Raw genomic sequence first — 20067 nt, 5'->3', positions numbered from 1 at the left:
ACAAGTTATTTTTAAAATAGTCATAATAAATTGAAGAATACCCTGCGAATGGCAAATGAAACATTTAAATGTGCGTAGGAAATTTCTGAATGATGAAGTTGGTTACTTTGCATTACTGTTCAACCTGTTTATTACTGCACATAAACAGATTTTTCCCTTGACTCTGTTTTCCACTGTTACCATGCGTGCACATAGCTGAGCTGGGAAGAACTGATATTTTTTTTTTTGAGGAGGAACATTTCATAAATGCAGAGCTTGAACCTTCATATGGTAACAAGTGGTCAGAGTTTTCTTGCCATTTCATTGACAGTCAGATGCTACAGTAGCTGGAAAAGTGCCATTGGGTTTTGGTTCTTTTTTTTTCTTTTTCCCCTTGGATTTTTCGTGGTGTGATTTTTTTTATCTGTTTGCTTGGGTTGGTTTTTTTTTGGGTTTTTTTTTTTTTTTTGCTATTCCTTGGTTGTGGTCATCTTTTTACTTAAGATTGTTCACAACTTACTTTCATCCTCTCTTTCTTCTTTAGTTTTACCTATGCCTATGTATTCTCTGTAAAAAGATTTGCTTCTTATTAGTTTTCCACTCTGCCATTAGTCCAGTACTATGGTGAGAAATGAGAAATGCGAAGAGATATGAGTTGTGGAGAAGGTCCACATGACACACACTTGGTGCCACTGAAGGCAGTCAGTATTTTCCATGTCTATGCTATAGACTGTTTTACCAGCCGCATATTTACTTTCTACTTATGAAAAGCTGAAACCTAACAACCCACAACACATTAAATTTAACATTTTAATAGCAATTTTCTTTGGAATATTAATTTGCAGTGAAGGAGAATATACATAATTGATTAAAAAAAAAAAGGAGGAAGAAGATTGCATAGAAAAGTAGCACTTTAAAAGTATACTTATTGACCATAGCATAAGCTTTTGTAATATTACTTTTCTTGCTATATTGCGTTGGCTTCACTTTATTATTGTGTATTAGGATGATAGCTTTTTCATGTATTATTCTCAATATATGCTGTGATTTCACTGTTTTCATTTCACTGAGGGGTTCTTTGTATCACTTCCTTTGTGCAGTGTGGTTTCTTTGTGAGACATCTTTCACAGTATCTCTTGTTTCTTATAAAGAAGCAAGAGACTGAATACACCTATACTGAATGTGGAAGACTTCATTTGCATATATGTAAATTGATTTCCTACTTTTCTATTTGAATTGCTACGCTACAATTTGATGCATTGTTTAAAAGCTTTCCAGTGCAGCAGTTCTGAGATTTCTTTAGTTTAGCTAATGTAACTAACAGTCGCATTTTTTCAGTAGCGGTAGAAATGCTGTACTACTGGAACTAGCTACTGTGAAAAGTTGATAATGTAAAATTTTCTAAATATTGTAAAATGTTGATTCTTCTCATCTAATTGTGAGCTGCTACAAGGTATTACTTCTAACTCTTATTACACTTGGGGAATGGAAAGTAAAGAAACCCTACAACAAAACTTGTCTATCAATCAGGCTATTAATTGTTGCTTCCTCTTCTAAGATTCTGTGTGAAAGAACCTATCTAATCTTGAGCTGTCCATTTGCTCCCCCTCCCCCCCCCCCAGCTGCTCAATATTTTAAATTCCTTAACTGAGTGAGTTTACTGATGTTCTTGGTAACATGAAATATGACTGGATTTTAGTCTCTAGTTCTGGAGTTGGATCGCACTTTGTTTGCCAGTTGTATAACAGTTTTGCTCTCAACACAACAGGCACAATATTTGGACCCAGATACTCCTTTGTGGTTTCTTTGTATTGTGCCTGTTGTATAACCTAATCTCATTATTTAATCCCATCTCTCTTGGTCTTTTGTTTACTGTCATCTGTTTACTCACATCCTCATACTTACAAAAACTTAAGTAAGAGGCAGAATTCTGGAGTTGCTGTATGTAGTTCCCAGCTGATGCAAGTAACTACATCCTGTCCCTTCTGTAACAACTGTATGGTCCATGCTTATCTCTACTACTCTTAATGGAAGCTCTTCCCAATATTGGCAGCTCTGATGGTGAGAAGCTCTCTTCTCATTTTCTTCTTGCTTGCACTCATGCCCCATTTATTGTTGTGTTAGTATTGCGCTGTAGCATTCTTCCTTTGTAACCTTCTTTGACTGCTTTAGAGAGAGCAACCACATCCCCTCTTGACCTTTGTTTTGTTAGCTAAACAAACCAACCCCTTTTACTCTCCTCTTACAAAAGAAAGTTTGCTCTTCCCTGACCGTACTAGCTTACTGCACTTGCTTCACTCTCAGGTCTTGTCATTTCAGGTTTCTTACCATGTATCTGTGGAGAAGGTTGCTAATTATCTAAGTGTCTGGTTTTGGAGGAATTTTTCCCATTAAATAACTGTATAATTTAATTCTTGTGGCAGTAATACAAAAAAAAAACCTTGATGTAGTTACAGCCTCTGACGTTTACAGCTTTCCCAGATGATAGGAAGAGAAAGTGAATGGAATTTTTTTTTCTTGTTTTCGTTGTTTCTGTGTTGCATGCAAGGTTTCCACCAATACTGATTAGTGATGTGGCCTTAGTCAGCTTTGATGCAGTTTATAATGACAGAGAAAGTCACCAGACATGACCTTTCAATTGAACATACAGTTTATCTGTGAAAGGTGTTAGTTTTTTTAGTTACTGACCTTTTAACGAAAACTTAAATTAAAAAACTGTTGTTTTTTAGTGCGTTTGCTGTTGCAGACTTATTATGGAAGTCTTTTTTTTTTCCATTAAGAATTGCTAATTTATGGAACTAAGAAACCACTGAAATTCTGTGTGTGTCGGTATTCATTTCAGGTTAAAAACTCTTCAAGTATCAAGTAGTGTTTGAAACTGGGTGTTTGAAGACTGTTTTCTCCTGGAAAAAAAAAAACAAAACAAAAAAAAAAAAAAAAACAAACCCCCCCCAAAAAAAAAAAACACCACAAAACCTGACGCAAAAACAGCAGCTCACACAGAGTATCTCTCTGTATGTTTCCTTAACTGGATTTCTGTATTTATAATGTATTATATTTTCAATAAGCAGTTGTAGTTTAGTGGTGAGAATGAGACTGTGGCAGGTGCAGCAAAGGAAGTCAACTCATTGTCAGTTCTGTTTAACCTCAGTGTTGGTATTTTTTCAAAGAATTCAGTTGTGTGTAGATAGGGAAAGCTTGAAAAGTTAACTTCAGTGATTCATTAAAACTTTGAGCATGAAAAAGACTTAAAACCTTTAATTTCCTTGTCTGTCTTGGAATCTATATGTATTTATTAACAGTGATGTCCTGTATGTTGCCATCAGTGTGGCATAAGAAAGGAGATAAAAATTAGTAAGCAAATTACAGCGGTCTCTTGGTATGTATGTATTGTGTGTAATTCTCAAAAATGTTATCTTGTAAAGTCAGCAAATCATGACTTCAGTCTCCTTAGTATATAATGTGAATGCTTACAGGAGTCTTTTTACTGTTACCAAAAATGTTAAAGCAGGTGCCTGTCTATAGTAAGTAGCCACATACATACCGAATTCTTTTAATTTGTTTGCCTTCAAAAACACCATATGCAATTTTTTATTCTTCCATTTCGTTAGTAATAATAGTGGATTGTAATGTGTGATCTTCGCAAAGTTTTGTTGTTTTGGAACTGCAATCAAAATTATTGCGATGATTTTTTAATATTTTTAAGTAGTGTGGACTTTGTTACAGTTGGGATCTTTATAGTTAGTGTAAACTGAGTGAACAAATTCCCTTTTCAGTAGTTGAATATAAACTATGCTGTTTTACAGGAAATAACTGAGCTAGTTCTGTGGTGGCTAAACCTTTTCTTCAGCTGCCTTTTCTGAAGGTGGCTAAACCCCCTTCACAAGGGCTAAACTCCTGTTGTGAAGGGGGGGTGATATGGTTTCTGGTAGTAGTTTAATCAGACAGTAGTTAATATTACATATTTTCAGATCAATTTTGAAATAGCAACTACTTTTAAATTATACCAAGGTTTTGTATTTGTCACATTGTTTACTCCTTGCTTTTTGCATCTGTAATTTACTTCTTTTGGTTGTGCTGTACTCTTACATGAAAAATATCTCCTCCTACAAAACTGGAAATTGAATGTGGCAGCTATAATTAATTACACTGGGCATGTGTATGAACTAATAGAAGTTTTGATAGCAGTTTCGAGTTGGTACTGTGTAACCTGACCAGATTGTCTTCTAATTGCCTTGTCTTGCATCTTTTTTGGTGAAGGACTCTCCTTCTGAGACCAGAAGCTTGCCTTTTGATTGCTTAATATCATTGGATATTTAAAATCTATATTGCTCTACTCAGTCTTGACAAAATTTACATAGTATACAACTGAGGGTAAGGTTTGTGTTTCATTTATGTTACTGAAGTTAAAATTCTGAAAAAGTAAACTGAGAATCTTCATTTGCTTTTTTCATTTCTTTCTTTTTTTTTCTTTTTCTCCCCTCCCTCCCGCCCTTTTTTTTTTTTTTTTTTTTTTAGTGCTTGGGAGATGGGAAGTAATGATAGCTGGCACCTGAATTAAAATATCTGTGAAGGCACTGCTATCCCAGAACTTCAGGATGAATGGGGATATGCCTCATGTTCCCATCACTACTCTTGCAGGGATTGCTAGTCTTACAGACCGTAAGTATTCTTCTTTTTCTTGACTTTGCTATGCTGTTTTGAAAATCTATTCAAATCAATCTATTCAAATATAAAACATGCTAATTTAAACATGAAGTGAAATGCACGTTAAAGAAAAAATCCTTGAGGAAACTTGAAACAAAATACAGGAATTCATTGTTTCATGGAATCACAGAATGGTTTGTGTTGGAAGGGGCCTTAAATACCAGTTCCAAGCCCCTGCCATGGGCGGGACACCTTCCACTAGGCTGGGCTGCTCCAGGAGCTATCCAACCTGGCTGTGAACAGTGCTAGGGATGCAGCATGTTTGTTTGGAATATCATTCATTAGTATATCTGGGTACCCCCCAAATAAAGAAAACCAGATAAATTATAAAATGCTTCTCTAAGACATACATCATCATGATCACCGAGAGAGTGATGGAGAGGGAGAAACAGAGAGAGGGAGAGGGAGGATTAGACTGATGCTCAGCTAACCAACTAGAGTTGTGGAATATGCCGAATATACTTGAAACCTAGTTCCTTAATTTTGGACAAGGTACAAAAAAGTTGCTCTAATTAATAGGTGCAAAGATTGGCTGCTGCAATGGAAATCAGCAGCTGAAACTGTGAGTCTTCTTTCATAGCTGTTTAGCCTACAAAACGAGCAGATACTCATACTGTCTTTAAATGTCTCAGGAAGACAAGATGCAAGGACTGTTTACATCAAAACCTGATACTGGCACAAACCCAAATGGTTTATAATGTGACCAAATATGTATTTTTAGAGTAAACTAAGAGGAGATTTATTATACTGTAATGAGGTCCTGGAATTACCATTGTAGTAAGAGTAGTTTGAAGAAAGATGCTTGTTGCTTATGAAGTGTAGGAAAGAATTCATAGCTCAGTTGTCTGAGGATAATTGGACTCTGACACAGATACTTCTAAGCTCTTGTTTTTATTACACTACTACTGAAATGTGGAAACTTTCCAAGGGACACTTGGAATATGCACATATATACCCAGCAATTGAATTTAACTGCCCACAGTAAAAGAAGAGGATGTACTGGAAGAAAAAAACACCTTCGTGTCATTCTGATATTCTGAAATACCAAATTGGAAGATGCTGCTTATGTGTTTATGTGTGTTTTTATATATCTGCATGTATATCTAATAATGAATCACCAGTATGCAAAGAGTAAGTTTCCAGGCTATGGGAAGTTTTCCAGCATTAAGTATTTGCAGATAAGTTTCTAAAGAAAATCAAAATACTTCACTGGTAGAAGTCACTGGCCAGACTCCTGGTGCAAGAGTTTCTTGGAATACTTCCACTATGTTTGGTAGGAATAGCCCTTGTGTTAGGTTCATTTGCTTCTTTATCTGTCATGTATAAACATGTCTGTTATTTAGAAACAGCAGAGCAGCTGAAAGAGATAGTTTTGTAACTGCTTTTTTTCTGTGTGTGAAAATAAGGAACTGCAACAGGCAAGACCTGTTGCCCTGGAAACACAGAGGACATGATGACCAGAGGTAGTAGAGTAGCTAGTTAACCAGATAAATTTATACTGTTTTAATACATATGGTTTACTGATCTTGCTAATTTTTTCCAAGTTTCTGGCACATTCAGTGTAATCTGATGCAAGTAATGAAAGCTAGCTGTTTTAATATATTATACACTTCTGTTTGAATTGCAGTGTATTTCTAAATACAATAATGGTATACATTATATAGGGGAAAAAATACTGGAATTCCACACACCCCTGTTTTTTTTTATTAAAGAATTTCAAAACATAAAAGAGCCAAAAGAGTGTATTTTGCGTGAGGCTTTTTGGTTTTACTTTGTTTTTTTTGTTGTTTGTTTTTTTAATCTCAGAGCTTTAATCAGCCTGGGAACCTGAAGTTAGTGTCAGCTTTTTTTTTTTTTTTTGTGGACCCAAAAAAGTGATTTTTCTCTGTAGCTAGCTTTTTGGACTCTTCTGGCTTACAGTCCTCATATCTGTGTAGCTCTGCAAATCATCCACTCAGGGCTTATAAGGTACACTTCTTGTTATGCCTGCAGACCTAAGAATGCCCTCTGAAAGTATAGTGTGCTGGTTTATAAGCTGATAGAAATATGGTGATGGGTGTTTTAATTAAATCTTTTTTACCAAGATTTATGAATAGGTATATTGACTGAGATAACGTTTTAGTAATCATACCAACCAATGATATTAGCCTCTTTTTGAGAAGATGACTTACATATGAACAAATACAAGCCAAGAAGAAACAGAGAAATTAATTAGTGGCTTAAATTGGTTGTTTGTTTTTTTGGTGGATTGTTTTGGGGATGGATTTTTTTTTTTGCTTGTTTTGTTTTCATCTACCCTGACTGTACAAAGTGGGAACATTAATTAAAAATACAGATCAGAGTAGAAACCTTAAAGTATATTCTTAGTGCACTTACAGTACTGCATGCAAGTACAAGGATTTTGCATTTCATTTTTTTGTTAATGCTTTTTCCTCAAAGAGAAAGCTGATACATATAAGTAGCTTAATATTCTGGAATGCTTAAAAGTATGCTTTTGTTCATAATACTTGCCTTAGCACACTTAAATATTTACAGTAATATAACTTTTAGACTTGACTGCGTTACTGTATTTAAAACAGCATCCAGCATTTGTGTGTGTGTTTGATAAAAAAAAATTATCGAGAAATCTTCCCTATATTTAAATGCCTATTTTAAATCAAGTTTTCTTACTTAATCACGTGAGGGAGTGAGAAAGTGTGTGTATTTCTGTTACTGTGTTCCATGAAATGACTCTAAGCTCTTTTCTGTTATTTGATAACAGTTTTGAACCAGCTGCCTCTTCCATCACCATTACCTGCTACAACAACTAAAAGCCTGCTTTTCAATGGACGTATAGCTGAAGAGGTGAACTGCCTTCTGGCTTGCAGGGATGAAAATCTGGTTTCACAGCTCGTCCACAGTCTCAATCAGGTGTCAACAGATCACATGTATGTATTTTGAACTTCAGTTTCATCATATCTATATTCCTTGAAATCAGAATTAACTGGATGAGAGGATGGAGAAGGATGTTTGTGAGAATCTGAAAATTAGAACTTTTAGAGTTTTTACTAGGCTTGCTTAGCAGATGACTGCTATACAAGAGTCAAATATTTTAATCAGTTTGAACATTAATAATTGTCCTGCAGCCTTTATGCATAACCATAGGAGATATTTTATAGATCTGCTGCTTATTCTATTCTTGGTAGTTAGGAGTGCAGACTTTGTGGTTTTGATGTTGCAATACTCATTAGTGTTCCACTTTGGTTGATAATGCACGTAGGCAAGTTGTATACCCAGTATTACACAGAAAGGTTTTTTGAGACACCCATGTAAGACCCATGTCCATTCTGGTTAGGTATTGAACTTACATATTTTAAGAATTGGACCAGCAAGTATGGTAATGTGTTCTCTTTTTGTTAATTTTCCCCCCTTTTTTTCCCTTTTTTTCTTTCTTTTCCTTTTTCTTTTTTTTTTTTCCCTTCTTGTCCTTTGAATTGTCTTATGTTGGCAACACTCTTTTTCCTGCATGTTCCAATCAGTTGTTTAGATCAAGTGAAAGTAGCTTTTAAAAGTTCTTAAAGCAAACCATAATTGAAAGCATGGATACAGTTATAGAAAATATGTTACTTTTTTTTTATATATTTAAGAGGGAATCCTGTGGCGTCAAAAATATGCCAATTTCCCTTTTTAAAATAGATGGTTCTCAAAGCAGTGGGTTGTAACCTGAATGTTATACGTTCATGCGTGTATTAATTTTACTCCCACAATAATACTTTATTGAAGTTATGCCAAAGCGTACTTTTATGAGGAAGGTCACAGCATAAAAGAGGGCATAAGAAACTTTTTATAATAGTCTGAAACTGACAGGCATGTAAATAGAAGTGCTTTGTAGCAGAAAATAATTCTAAAGACTAGTAAGAATACCACTTGTGCGACTTCTTAAACAAAAGAGAAAAAAAAGCCATAGAGGCAGGGAGCAGTGCTTTGCAGGCTTGGTTTTGTCTGTTTTAACAGTAAACTGTTTTCTTTCATTTTGGTTTTGTTTTTTTGTTCTTTTTGGTTTTGGTTTTGTTTTTTTGTTTTGTTTTGTTACTTGACTCATAGTTTCTTATAATTTGAAAATGCATTTGCCTCTTTATTTGCTTACTTCCACAATTCCAGAGAGTTGAAAGATAACCTTGGCAGTGATGATCCAGAGGGAGATATACCAGTCTTGCTGCAGGCTATCCTGGCAAGGAATCCTAATGTTTTCAGGGAGAAAAGCATGCAAAACAGATACGGGGTACAAAGCGGTAAGGATTTTTGATTATTTATTATTCATTTTATGTTGTTCTGGAGTTTAGGGGCCTGATACCAACTACAGATTTATATGGAGTCCAACTGTCATATTTATGCCTTACCTTGTATTTGATAGTGATATAAACCTGTGTACCGTGACATCTTCTGAGAGTGATTGATTCTAGTAGAGTAAGCATGGAAACATAATACCATTTTTTTGTAAAAATAAGTTTAATTTCACTACAAACTTTAATCTGTAGGGTGATTAGATTTTGTTTTAAAATAGTTCATTTTCATTTTTTATGGCTACTTTTGTATATTTGTCTTAGTAAATAATTGGGGTTGAAAAAATATGCCTTAATCTTACTGAAAATCTATATGATAATAGTGTATTATTGCAGGAGTAGTGAACTACGAAACAGGTAGGAGAATTTCTGGAGTTTCCTTAGTGTGAGGGTAAAGGTTTGCGTGTACTGCAGAGATACAGATAGAAGTGTTACTGGAGTCCACAGAGCATGGAAGTGTAAGGTGGTTTTGGACAGGAGAAATAGGAAAAAGAGATTATTAGGTTTGTTTATCTGTGCCAGTGAGTAAAAAGCCAATCAGTATTTGAAAATAATGTGGTAAGGGCAGAACACGTGATGTTACTAGAAAGAAGGCTGAAACTTCCTGGAATGAAAATGTGAAATTCAGGGCTAAATATTGTTAAGTTCATTGATACATTTATGTGTGCTTCACAGGGGGAAAACATTTTTGCAGCTTGATTAAGTAGGTTAAGGATAATCCCAATGAAATAAAAGCCCTTATATCACAGTATCACAGTATGTTAGAGATTGGAAGGGACCTCAAAAGATCATCTAGTCCAATCCCCCTGCTGGAGGGTAGTGTGGTAAATGTGTTTTGGCCTTCCTTCAAAGAACATATCGGTACAGAATAAAAGATAATTAGGCATGAAATTTAGAAAAGTTGGTGTTACTTTAGTGAGAAAGTGTCTCAGAGAACCAGAAGAGATTAGACTTTTAAACTCCCTTGAATATTTAATTTTATTTTATATAATTCTGGTTACTTGTATGAATGCAAGAATTGAAATATAAGTGTGAAATCTGAAAACTGGAAAGAAAAGGGGAGGAGAGGAAAATCACAGCTATAGGCAAAGTATTTTGAGAGGAAGAAGGCCCTGGAATTAATGTCTGGAAAAGCTAGGTGAAATGTGACTTTATTTTCAATGGAAAAAGGCTACACTCTTACCAGGAAATAAATGGATCTTTAAGTCAGATGCTGGCAAGATATAGATGGGCCCGTGATTGAGGGGTGGACTTAAGAATGGACACTATTGCCCAGGTTATTCATGAGTATGAAACATGTGCTGCAATTAAACAAGCCAAATGGTTAAAGCCTCTTTGGTATGGAGGATGATGTCTGAAGTATAAATAAGGGAAGGCCTGGCAGATTGACTATATCACACTGCCACCAGCCCACCAAGGCAAGTGCCATGTGCTTACCATGATGGAAGCAACCACCGGATGGCTGGAAACGTATGCTGTGCCCCACGCCACTGCCCGGAACACTATCCTGGGCCTTGAGAAACACATTTTGTGGTGACACAGCACTCCAGAGAGAATTGAGTCAGACAACGGGACTCATTTCTGGAATAACCTCACAGACACTTGGGCCAAAGAGCATGGCATTGAGTGGGTATATCACATCCCCTACCATGCACCAGCCTCTGGGAAAATTGAAAGGTACAATGGGCTGTTAAAAACTACACTGAGAGCAATGGGTGGGGGAACTTTCAAGCATTGGGTTACACACTTACCAAAGGCCACCTGGTTGGTCAAAACCAGAGGATCTGCCAACAGGGCTGGCCCAGCCCAATCAGAACTTTTACATATTATAGACGGGGACAAAGTTCCTGTGGTGCATATGAAGAATTTGCTGGGGAAGGCAATCTTGGTTATTCCTGCTTCAGGTAAAGGCAAACCCACTCGTGGGATTGCTTTTGCTCAGGGACCTGGATATACTTACTTTGTACAAAAATTCAAGTGTATGTGCCCGTAAAAGGGAAAAACTTTGAAATAAGAGTGTATATATAACTGAAACGTCACCTGTTGGTGAGCAGTCCTAGCTTAAACATGCTAATGCTGTAATACAGTTCAATCATACAAGACTTCCTGTCACCTTGTGCTGCAGTTTTATGTAGTACATTCTTTGGCATTTAGTAATTTAGTAGGAATGCTAAAATGGATTTATGACTGTCACCTTTTTTCCAAGGGAAAAAAAAAAAAAGAAAAAGCAAAACATGGGCAAGACTGGAAGTATGTTATAAGGAAACTCATTGTAGTAGTGTTACTACTAGGATGATGTTTTCTCAAACCTAACATTTCTGATAATCAAGTTAATAATTTAGGTTAAGTTTGGTATATATATAAAAATATATATATATTAGGTAAATTTTTATATATATGTATAATAAGTTAATATTTAAGGTCAGATTTAGAAGAAATTCTTAAATATTTAAGGTACGGAAGGGCACAGTGAAGCCATATATCTGCTGCTTAGTGATATGACAACAATGTAAAAAATTTACAAGAAGATATGTTGGTGCTAATGGCAGCAAACTAAGTTCAACTCCTTTTTAGACTGAATATTTGAGGCATTTACTTATTTCTTATTTGTTATCAGGCATGGTTGTTACCTGGCTCAGAATTTTGGAGACACTGTGGCTTTTTTGTTGTTGTTTGGCTGGTGTTAGTTGTTTATTTGTTTTGTTGTGGGGTTTTTTAAATTCTGGTTTTTAGGTTGTTTGTTTTTTCTTTAAGTTACCGAAGTTTTGACTCCTAATCCCCCTCCCTGCCTCAACAAGAGAGAGAGAAGTGAGAGCTGTCTGTCACAGTGTAATTTTTAGGTGTTTTGTTGGTTGGTTTGCTTGGTTGATTGATTGGGTTTTTAATGGTGTTAACATTTTAATTCATTTCTATATTTCCTGTGATTGTTTTAAACCAAAGCCTATTGCATCTGTGGTTTAAAATGTGTCTTGAAGTTAGTGAGGAGAGAATACATAGAAAATTTTTAAAGTATATTGAAAGCACATTTTTTGCTTTAAACATAAAATGAAACTTTGTCTATTTCGTGCTCATTTGGGCACATTCTGTTTCCTGTACGGGAATGGTAAGGATTGGTAGTTTGACTAAAATACCCTACCTAGCTGGTGTTGAGAGTGGCAGTGAGAGGTGAGTGAAAAGTGGGTGTGCTGCAGCAAAGCATCTCTGGAGTCTCCTCCTCACTAGCCTCTATTTGAGGCAACCAGTGTCCATAGAGTCAAGGAGTCCCCTTCTGTTACTCAGGACGGTGAAGTGTCCTCCATAGGGGGGTCTCCAGGTATTTTTCAGCACAGCAGGAGACTTCTGCTCTTGGGCCAGTTTTCCTGTGCTAATGTATTTGGGGTGCAGCACTTCACACCTACCTGGAGGTAGTAAGGGCTGCATTGACGCGGGATTATCACATCTCTTCTCTGCTGGGAAGAGAGGAAAAAGAGGGTGACAGACCTCAGGGAGGATTTCTGAAACTAGTTTTGCATATGTGAATACTGCAGTAACTGAAATCCATGATAACAATTGAAGAGTTGACAGCTCTCAAACACTCTGCACTGGGGACTCCTGTCAGCCTTTTGTCTAACTTTTGTTTTCAAATGTTTGTACTACTTGCTGTGGCTTCCCAAGCTTCAGTGTGCACATGGATTCTGACACTGCATTTAGCTGCAGTACTGTAAGTTCTGTCATTAGAATAACTTAAAAATAATTTAAGGTTTTTTTTTGTTTCTGCATCACTTCAATTTCCAGTGTAATGCTATTATTAGGGAATTCTTTATTCCTGTATCAAAGAAAGGAAAAGTAAAAGATTCCTTTAAATTCTCCCTAACAGGCAAGAATAGAATAGAATAGAGTAGAGTAGAGTAGAATAGAATAGAATATTTCAGTTGGAAGGGACCTGCAATGGTTATCTAGTCCAACTGCCCAGCTGCGTCAGGCCTGAAAAAACATTACAGCAAATTATTAAGGGCCTTGTCCAAATGCCCCTTTAATTAGTTAGTTTCAAGCACTTTGGTACTTGTGGCTTGCCAGCTAGTACAACTCCAGAATTTCCAAAGCATGACTGTGGGAATCTGCAGGCTGTGGGAGTTTACAGTTGGAATATTGGTTCTGCTATGCAACTGAAGTATTTCAGCACCTTCTTTGATAACATTACTTATAAACGGTACTGGAGTTGGAATAGAAAGCTTTTGTCCCTGGGTAGGAAGGAACCACTAAGGATTATGGTAGTGGTGAGGACTTGCAGCACAGCCCGAGATGATTGTTTGCTGTACTTGCTTGAAAAATGGGAGATAAATTTTCACTTGCAAAGTTTCAAAATCTTTTACTTATTGGCACAACGAATACTGTGCACACCAGCCTGGGGTTCAGAATATATGTCCTGTTACAAAATGTTTCTACAGGTTGTGGCTTTTGAGGCAGTAAAGAACAGAGGAAAGAACCACTGTTAATATATAAAATGGAATTAACACTGCCTGAAGAACACTTCTATATGTCATGATGTAAAATTAACATCTTAAACAGAATTGATCATTTCTAGTGATCATTTCTAGTGTTTTCTAACAGTAGAAATGGGTATATGATGTTAATGGCTGTAAAGTTCATAATCTCTTTGTATATAATAATTTCTGAACAGAGAGATTTTGTTGATTAAAAAGGAAATGTGTGTAAAGTAATGCTGCTCTTTCTTTTTAATAGGGATGATGATGTCACAGTTTAATATTTCTCAGAATTCCATGCGTGGTAGTCCTGCATCTTCCAATTATCAACAAACCACTATATCACATAGTCCTTCCAGGTAATGCTTTCTTTTAAATGGGGTGGGAAGGTCAGCCAACTGCAAATTCTTCCTACACTGAAAGTCAGTTATTGTTGCAAATATGTGAGTGGAAGGTGCTAAGTGTCAAGACAAATTTTGTGTTGGACAGCAGGGTGGGTTCCTTCAGCTGGCAAAGAAACCTTTTTGTCGCTGATTTAATCCTTGTATTCTGAGGATTAATCATGATTCTCCTCTCTCACTCCCTTCCATAATTCTGACAAGCTTTTTTCCTGCTTAACGAGTCCCTTCACATCTCCTGCCATCCCTCCACATCTTTTTTACGTGTGGCAGAGGCTGAGGCTGGTGGCAAGATGTTAATAGAGAAGAGGCTAATGCGTTCCAGTATGTGTAACAGTACCAGTGTGGCAGAAGGGTGAAAAGAAAGCTTGTAAAAGCATGGAGTACTTGTTAACATGTTAATGCTTACACTAAAGGCCACTCAGAAGAGGACAGGCATAGTAGTTTGGCAAGTCTTCCAGCAACATCCTTGTCAGCTTTCTGGTTCTTTTTCTTAAACTTCTGAGTGTTTGCAAGTAGTGTGTACTATAATCCAGGCCTTTATTCATATAATAAAGTACACTGGACTAGAGGAAAGAATTCTGCATGTAGTTTTGACCCTGTTACTGGGTTATAATGTGCATTTATTATTACCACAAGCCTATGATATTTTTATGGCTTCTATCTGTAGGATCAGTCTAAGATAAAGCCAAGGAAAGAGTAAGATGTATTCAGTGAACTTTGTGTCAGGTCCTACCTAACTGCCTGCCACATTCCTGTATCTGAAATCTTCCAGGAGAAATCATATTTAGAGCAGATGGCTCCTTGTTAATCTTACTGACCTAGTAGTTAATTAAAACTTAGCTGTCACTTTCATTAGAACTTCTAGGACTAACTTACGGAAACTGCAGATCCTTTCTCTAGGTGGAGGCCTTATGAATGCTTTTTATTCTGGTCTTTACTGTTATTAATGTAGTACCTAAGCTATGATTCCTAAGTAATAATTGTTCTTAGGAAGGTATTGATAGCCTAAAATACTGCTTTCGGGGGAGATTATTGATTATGTTGAAATTTTGTATCAATAATTTTGTCTAAATTTGCTTTTCTAACTTTTAAAAATTTCCTTTTATTTTTAGTCGGTTTGTGCCACCACAGACAAGCTCTGGTAGCAGATTTTTGGCACAACAGAACAGCCCAGTGCCTAGTCCATATGCTCCTCAAAGCCCTGCAGGATACATGCCGTATTCACACCCTCCAAGTTATACACCACATCCGCAAATGCAACAAGGTAAAAGTCTGTGATGTTTGTTTTATTCTTCTAGCTCATGTCAGATTTACATTCATGTGCACGTTTCACAGCTTTCTAATTTGTTTGAAAGAGTCACATGCTTAATGGAAATCTTTGAGTTGGCAGGTACGTTTAAGCTTTGCTTACCTGATTCTACAGAGTGCTAGTATACACCTTATTGAAAAAAAAGGTACACTCTAGGTATACCCACATGCCAACTGTGCCCATTTTGCATAGTTGGCATGTATACATGGCAATCAACAAATCAAAACAAACAAAAAACTTCTACTTGTTAGCTATGGCCATTTTTCTGTACTAGCTAAAACCTTGGATTTGCCAAGATATTGTTAAGCTTCGCTGCCAGCTTATTTAGCCTTACCAAATCTTCATAGTGTTGACCAAGTTAATTCTACGTTGGCTAGAAATATGCTGAAAGTATGCAGTAACTGGTAAAGATGACCTTCAGAATGAATGGATGTCTTTGTACTTCCCTTTTCTAAAATCAATCTTGAAAAACACGAACACTGTTAAAGTATCTAGGGCATTTTTCTATTGGTAAGTAGAATTCTCACTGAATTCTTTTAAATAATTTGTTCTTGAAGTTTAGCATTGTGCTTAGAATAGGTATAGATGGTTCTTTATGTAATGTTATATGCCTTATGAACACCTTGATAATTAGTGAAGGCAGTGAAAATAAATTACGTGGAGGAAAACAAGGTTTTCTATGACCAGTAAGACTTATGATACTGACTGTAATTAAAATAAATGTGGATAGTAACATGGATAATCTGTACATGGAATTTAGGTTTTAAATTCTCTTGAAAATGAAAATCTTAGATATCAAATTTTATTCAAGGTGTTTGTGGCAAAAGGATTCAATTAGAAAGTTAGATTCATGTTCCTATTCAAGAGCTTACACGTACAACACATAAATATCCACTATTATGGTGTTTTCTCTGAAACTTTTTATGAGTTGATGAATGTGTGAATATGTCAATATAGTTACTTACACTTTCTGTATTTCAGCTTCAGTATCAAGTCCCATTGTCACGGCTGGGATGAGGAATCTCCATGAAAATAAAGTTTCAAGTCAGTTGTCTGGAAATTCAGCTAATCATCATGCTGATAATTCTAGACATGGCTCAAATGAAGACTACCTACAGATGGTGCACAGATTAAGTAGTGATGTATGTTAACTAAATCAGTTTATTACGATAAAGTAAATATTTATTACGATAAAGGAAGTATGAGTTTAGCTGCCTCAGAAGTCACTTTATTGTGTTGTTAATCTGTAAAGCCACTGAAAATATGTTTTGATTTTTGATGCCACTCAACCAGGTGAGTTTCCTGTGTGAGATTTAATTTTTGCTAGATCTATCTTTCCTTTGGAACTGTTCATAGCATTCATTCTGAAGAAATAAAGAAAAGTAAGAAATCTTCACACAAACTCATATGTGAGCTTATTTTAAAGAAATGGTAGAGTGTGCCTACAATTACTGTAGCAATGTGTTGGTGAAAACAATACTAGGTTGTAAATAGTTGCATAGTTGTCCAAAGATACCTGCAGCTGTCCATTAGACTTGATATATTTGAATAACCTATTGGGTAATAGAGTAGTGTTGTCTGAGGCAAGAATTCCAATGGACATCTCTTCTTACTGATCTTTTACATGCTTTTATGGCCTGTTTTTTTTGTAAGATGTGTTCCTTTAGTGACTTTATTTCACAAGGGAAAAATTCTTTCCGAAGTCTTGAATCTGATGGGAAAAATCCCACAACTTTCTCCCACTTTTTTTTCAAACTACTGATTCCTTTTCTTCCTAATGAGAATCTCACCATGTGGGTGAAGTTTGTTGGGATTCTTCAAGTTTGACACAAAATCTTGTTAATGGCACTTGAGTTTCAGTTTTGTTTTCTCATCAAAACCTGGTGGCAAACAGGCCTTTTTTTTTTTTGGTGGGTGTGATTGTGTCTTTGTTTTATTGAGCTTACAAAAAAAATGTGGGCGACTCTTGTCTTTCTAAACTGTCTTGTGGAAGCAAAAAAGTGTTGTACTCAACAAGGGTACTAGTGCTCTCCAAATCCATTGCAAGGTTTAATGCAGTAGAACTCCAAGAGAGTTACTAGTCTTATCAGTCTTATGCTTTTATATGAGTCTTCCTTGTTCTTTCACAGTATCACAGTATGTTAGAGATTGGAAGGGACCTCAAAAGATCATCTAGTCCAATCCCCCTGCCGGAGCAGGAACACCTAGATAAGGTTACACAGGAACGTGTCCAGGCGGGTTTTGAATGTCTCCAGAGAAGTAGACTCCACAACCTCCCTGGGCAGCCTGTTCCAGTGTTCTGTCACCCTCACTGAGAAGAAGTTTCTTCTCAAGTTTAAGTGGAACCTCTTGTGTTCCAGTTTGTACCCATTGCCCCTTGTCCTATCATTGTTTGCCACTGAGAAGAGCCTGGCTCCATCCTCGTGACACTCCCCCTTTATATATTTATATACACTAATAAGGTCACCCCTCAATCTCCTCTTCTCCAAACTATAGAGACCCAGCTCCCTCAGTCTTTCCTCATAAGGGAGATGCTCCACTCCCTTAATCATCTTAGTTGCCCTGCCCTGGACTCTCTCCAGCAGGTCCCTGTCCTTCTTGAACTGAGGGGCCCAGAACTGGACACAATATTCCAGGCGAGGTCTCACCAGGGCTGAGTAGAGGGGAAGGAGGACCTCTCTCAACCTACTAACCACCCCCCTTCTAATACACCCCAGGCTGCCATTGGCCTTCTTGGCCACAAGGGCACAGTGTTGGCTCATGGTCACCCTGTCGTCCACCAGGACCCCCAGGTCCCTCTCCCCTACACTGCTCTCTAACAGGTCGTTCCCCAACCTATATTGGAACCTGGGGTTGTTCCTGCCCAGATGCAGGACTCTACACTTTCCCTTGTTATATTTCATCAAGTTATTCCCCACCCAACTCTCCAGCCTGTCCAGGTCTCGCTGGATGGCAGCACAGCCTTCTGGCGTGTCGGCCACCCCTCCCAGCTTAGTGTCATCAGCAAACTTGCTGATAGTACACTCAATTCCCTCATCTAAACCATTGATGAATATATTAAATAATACTGGTCCCAGTACTGACCCTTGAGGCACTCCACTAGATACAGGCCTCCAACTAGACTCCACCCCATAGACTACAACTCTCTGGCTTCTCTCCTTCAGCCAGTTCACAGTCCACCTCACTACCCAATCATCCAGACCACACTTCCTCAATTTAGCTGCAAGGATGCTGTGGGAGACTGTGTCAAACGCTTTGCTGAAGTCAAGGTAGACCACATCCACCGCTCTGCCATCATCCATCCACCGTGTTATTTCCTCATAAAAGGCTATGAGATTGGTCAAGCACGACTTCCCCTTGGTGAAGCCATGTTGACTGCCCCTCATAACCCTCTTATCCTTGATATGCCTTAAGATGGCACCAAGGATAAGGTGTTCCATCACTTTCCCAGGAATGGAGGTGAGGCTGACTGGTCTATAGTTACCTGGGTCCTCCTTCTTGCCCTTTTTGAAGACAGGAGTGACATTTGCTTTCCTCCAGTCCTCAGGCACCTCTCCCGTTTCCCAAGACTTGGTAAAGATGATGGAGAGCGGTCTAGCAATGACCTCTGCCAGTTCCCTCAGCACCCGCGGGTGCATCCCATCTGGACCCATGGATTTATGGATGTCCAGATTGCTCAACTGGTCTCTAACCCATTCCTCATCGACTAAGGCAAACCGCTCCGTTGACCTGACTTCATCTGAGGTCTCAGCGGTACAGGGCTCTTCAGGACTGCCTCCGGCAGAGTAGACAGAGACAAAGAAGGCATTCAGTAACTCTGCCATCTCTGTATCTTCTGTCACCAGGGCACCCGTCCCGTTCATCAGCGGGCCTACATTGCCTCTGGTGTTAGTTTTATCTGCCATGTATTTGAAAAAGCTCTTTCTGCTGTCCTTGACCCTTCTCACCAGCTTTAATTCCAAGGAGGCCTTAGTCATCCTAGCAGCTTTCCTACATCCTCTAGCAGCAGCCTTATATTCTTCCCAAGTGGCCAGCCCTTCCTTCCATGACCTGTAAACTCTTCTCTTCCACTTCAGCATACCCAGCAATTCCCTATTTAGCCATGCAGGTCTCCTGACCCTCTTCCTTGACTTCCTGCGTGTTGGGATGCTCTGATCTTGAGCTCGGAAAAAACAGTCCTTGAACGTCAACCAACTATCTTGGGCCCCTTTACCTTCAAGCAGCCTAGCCCATGGGATTTCCCCTAGCAATTGTTTGAAGAGGCCAAAGTTTGCCCTGCTAAAGTCCAGGATTGCGATTCTACTTGCTATTCTACTGGCCCTACCACACAAGATCCTGAATTCCACCATCTCATGGTCGCTGCAACCGAGGCAGCCCTCAACCTTCACTCCTTCAACCAGACCCTCCTTGTTAGTGAGGATGAGATCCAGCAGCGCACCTCTCCTGGTTGGCTCATCCACCATTTGCATGAGGAAGTTATCATGTGTACACTGGAGGAACCTCCTGGACTGCAGCTGGGTTGCTGAGTAGTCCTTCCAGCAAACATCAGGGAAGTTAAAATCCCCCACAACGACCACGGGCTGTGACTGTGAGGCCACTCTCAGCTGCCTGTAGAAGGCCTCGTCAACTTCCTCACCCTGATCTGGTGGCCTGTAACAGACCCCCACAACAGTATCGCCCCTGCCAGCCTGCCCCTTAATTCTCACCCACAGACTCTCGACTCGCTCATCATCTGTCCCTGGACAGAACTCAACGCATTGTAGCTGCTCTCGCACATAAAGAGCAACCCCACCACCCCGCCTGGGTGGTCTGTCTTTCCTGAAAAGGACATAGCCCTCCGTGACTATATTCCAGTCATGTGAGCTGTCCCACCACGTCTCTGTAAT

The 20067-nt window shown here is 38.1% G+C and overlaps 1 protein-coding gene across 7 annotated transcripts in view; it reads left to right on the top strand.

Moving 5' to 3' along the window:
- The window catches only part of LOC133215119 (nipped-B-like protein), a 170960-nt gene that overhangs the window by 63680 nt on the left and 87213 nt on the right, over nucleotides 1-20067 (top strand). For all 7 annotated transcript variants that reach the window (XM_061358885.1, XM_061358888.1, XM_061358887.1 and 4 more), the window contains exons 2-7: nucleotides 4498-4641; nucleotides 7448-7613; nucleotides 8827-8957; nucleotides 13731-13830; nucleotides 14985-15136; nucleotides 16163-16323. In XM_061358885.1, coding sequence (XP_061214869.1) covers nucleotides 4578-4641; nucleotides 7448-7613; nucleotides 8827-8957; nucleotides 13731-13830; nucleotides 14985-15136; nucleotides 16163-16323 — 774 coding nt within the window. In that variant the 5' untranslated portion in view covers nucleotides 4498-4577. The remainder of the gene's footprint in view (nucleotides 1-4497; nucleotides 4642-7447; nucleotides 7614-8826; nucleotides 8958-13730; nucleotides 13831-14984; nucleotides 15137-16162; nucleotides 16324-20067) is intronic.

The sequence above is a fragment of the Neopsephotus bourkii genome, unplaced genomic scaffold, assembly GCF_033783945.1.
Source record: "Neopsephotus bourkii isolate Nb327-2 ecotype Australia unplaced genomic scaffold, CSIRO-AGI_Nbou_v1 NB_952, whole genome shotgun sequence".
Taxonomy (NCBI): Eukaryota; Metazoa; Chordata; class Aves; order Psittaciformes; family Psittacidae; genus Neopsephotus; species Neopsephotus bourkii.
This window is presented reverse-complemented; position numbering and strand designations above follow the sequence as displayed.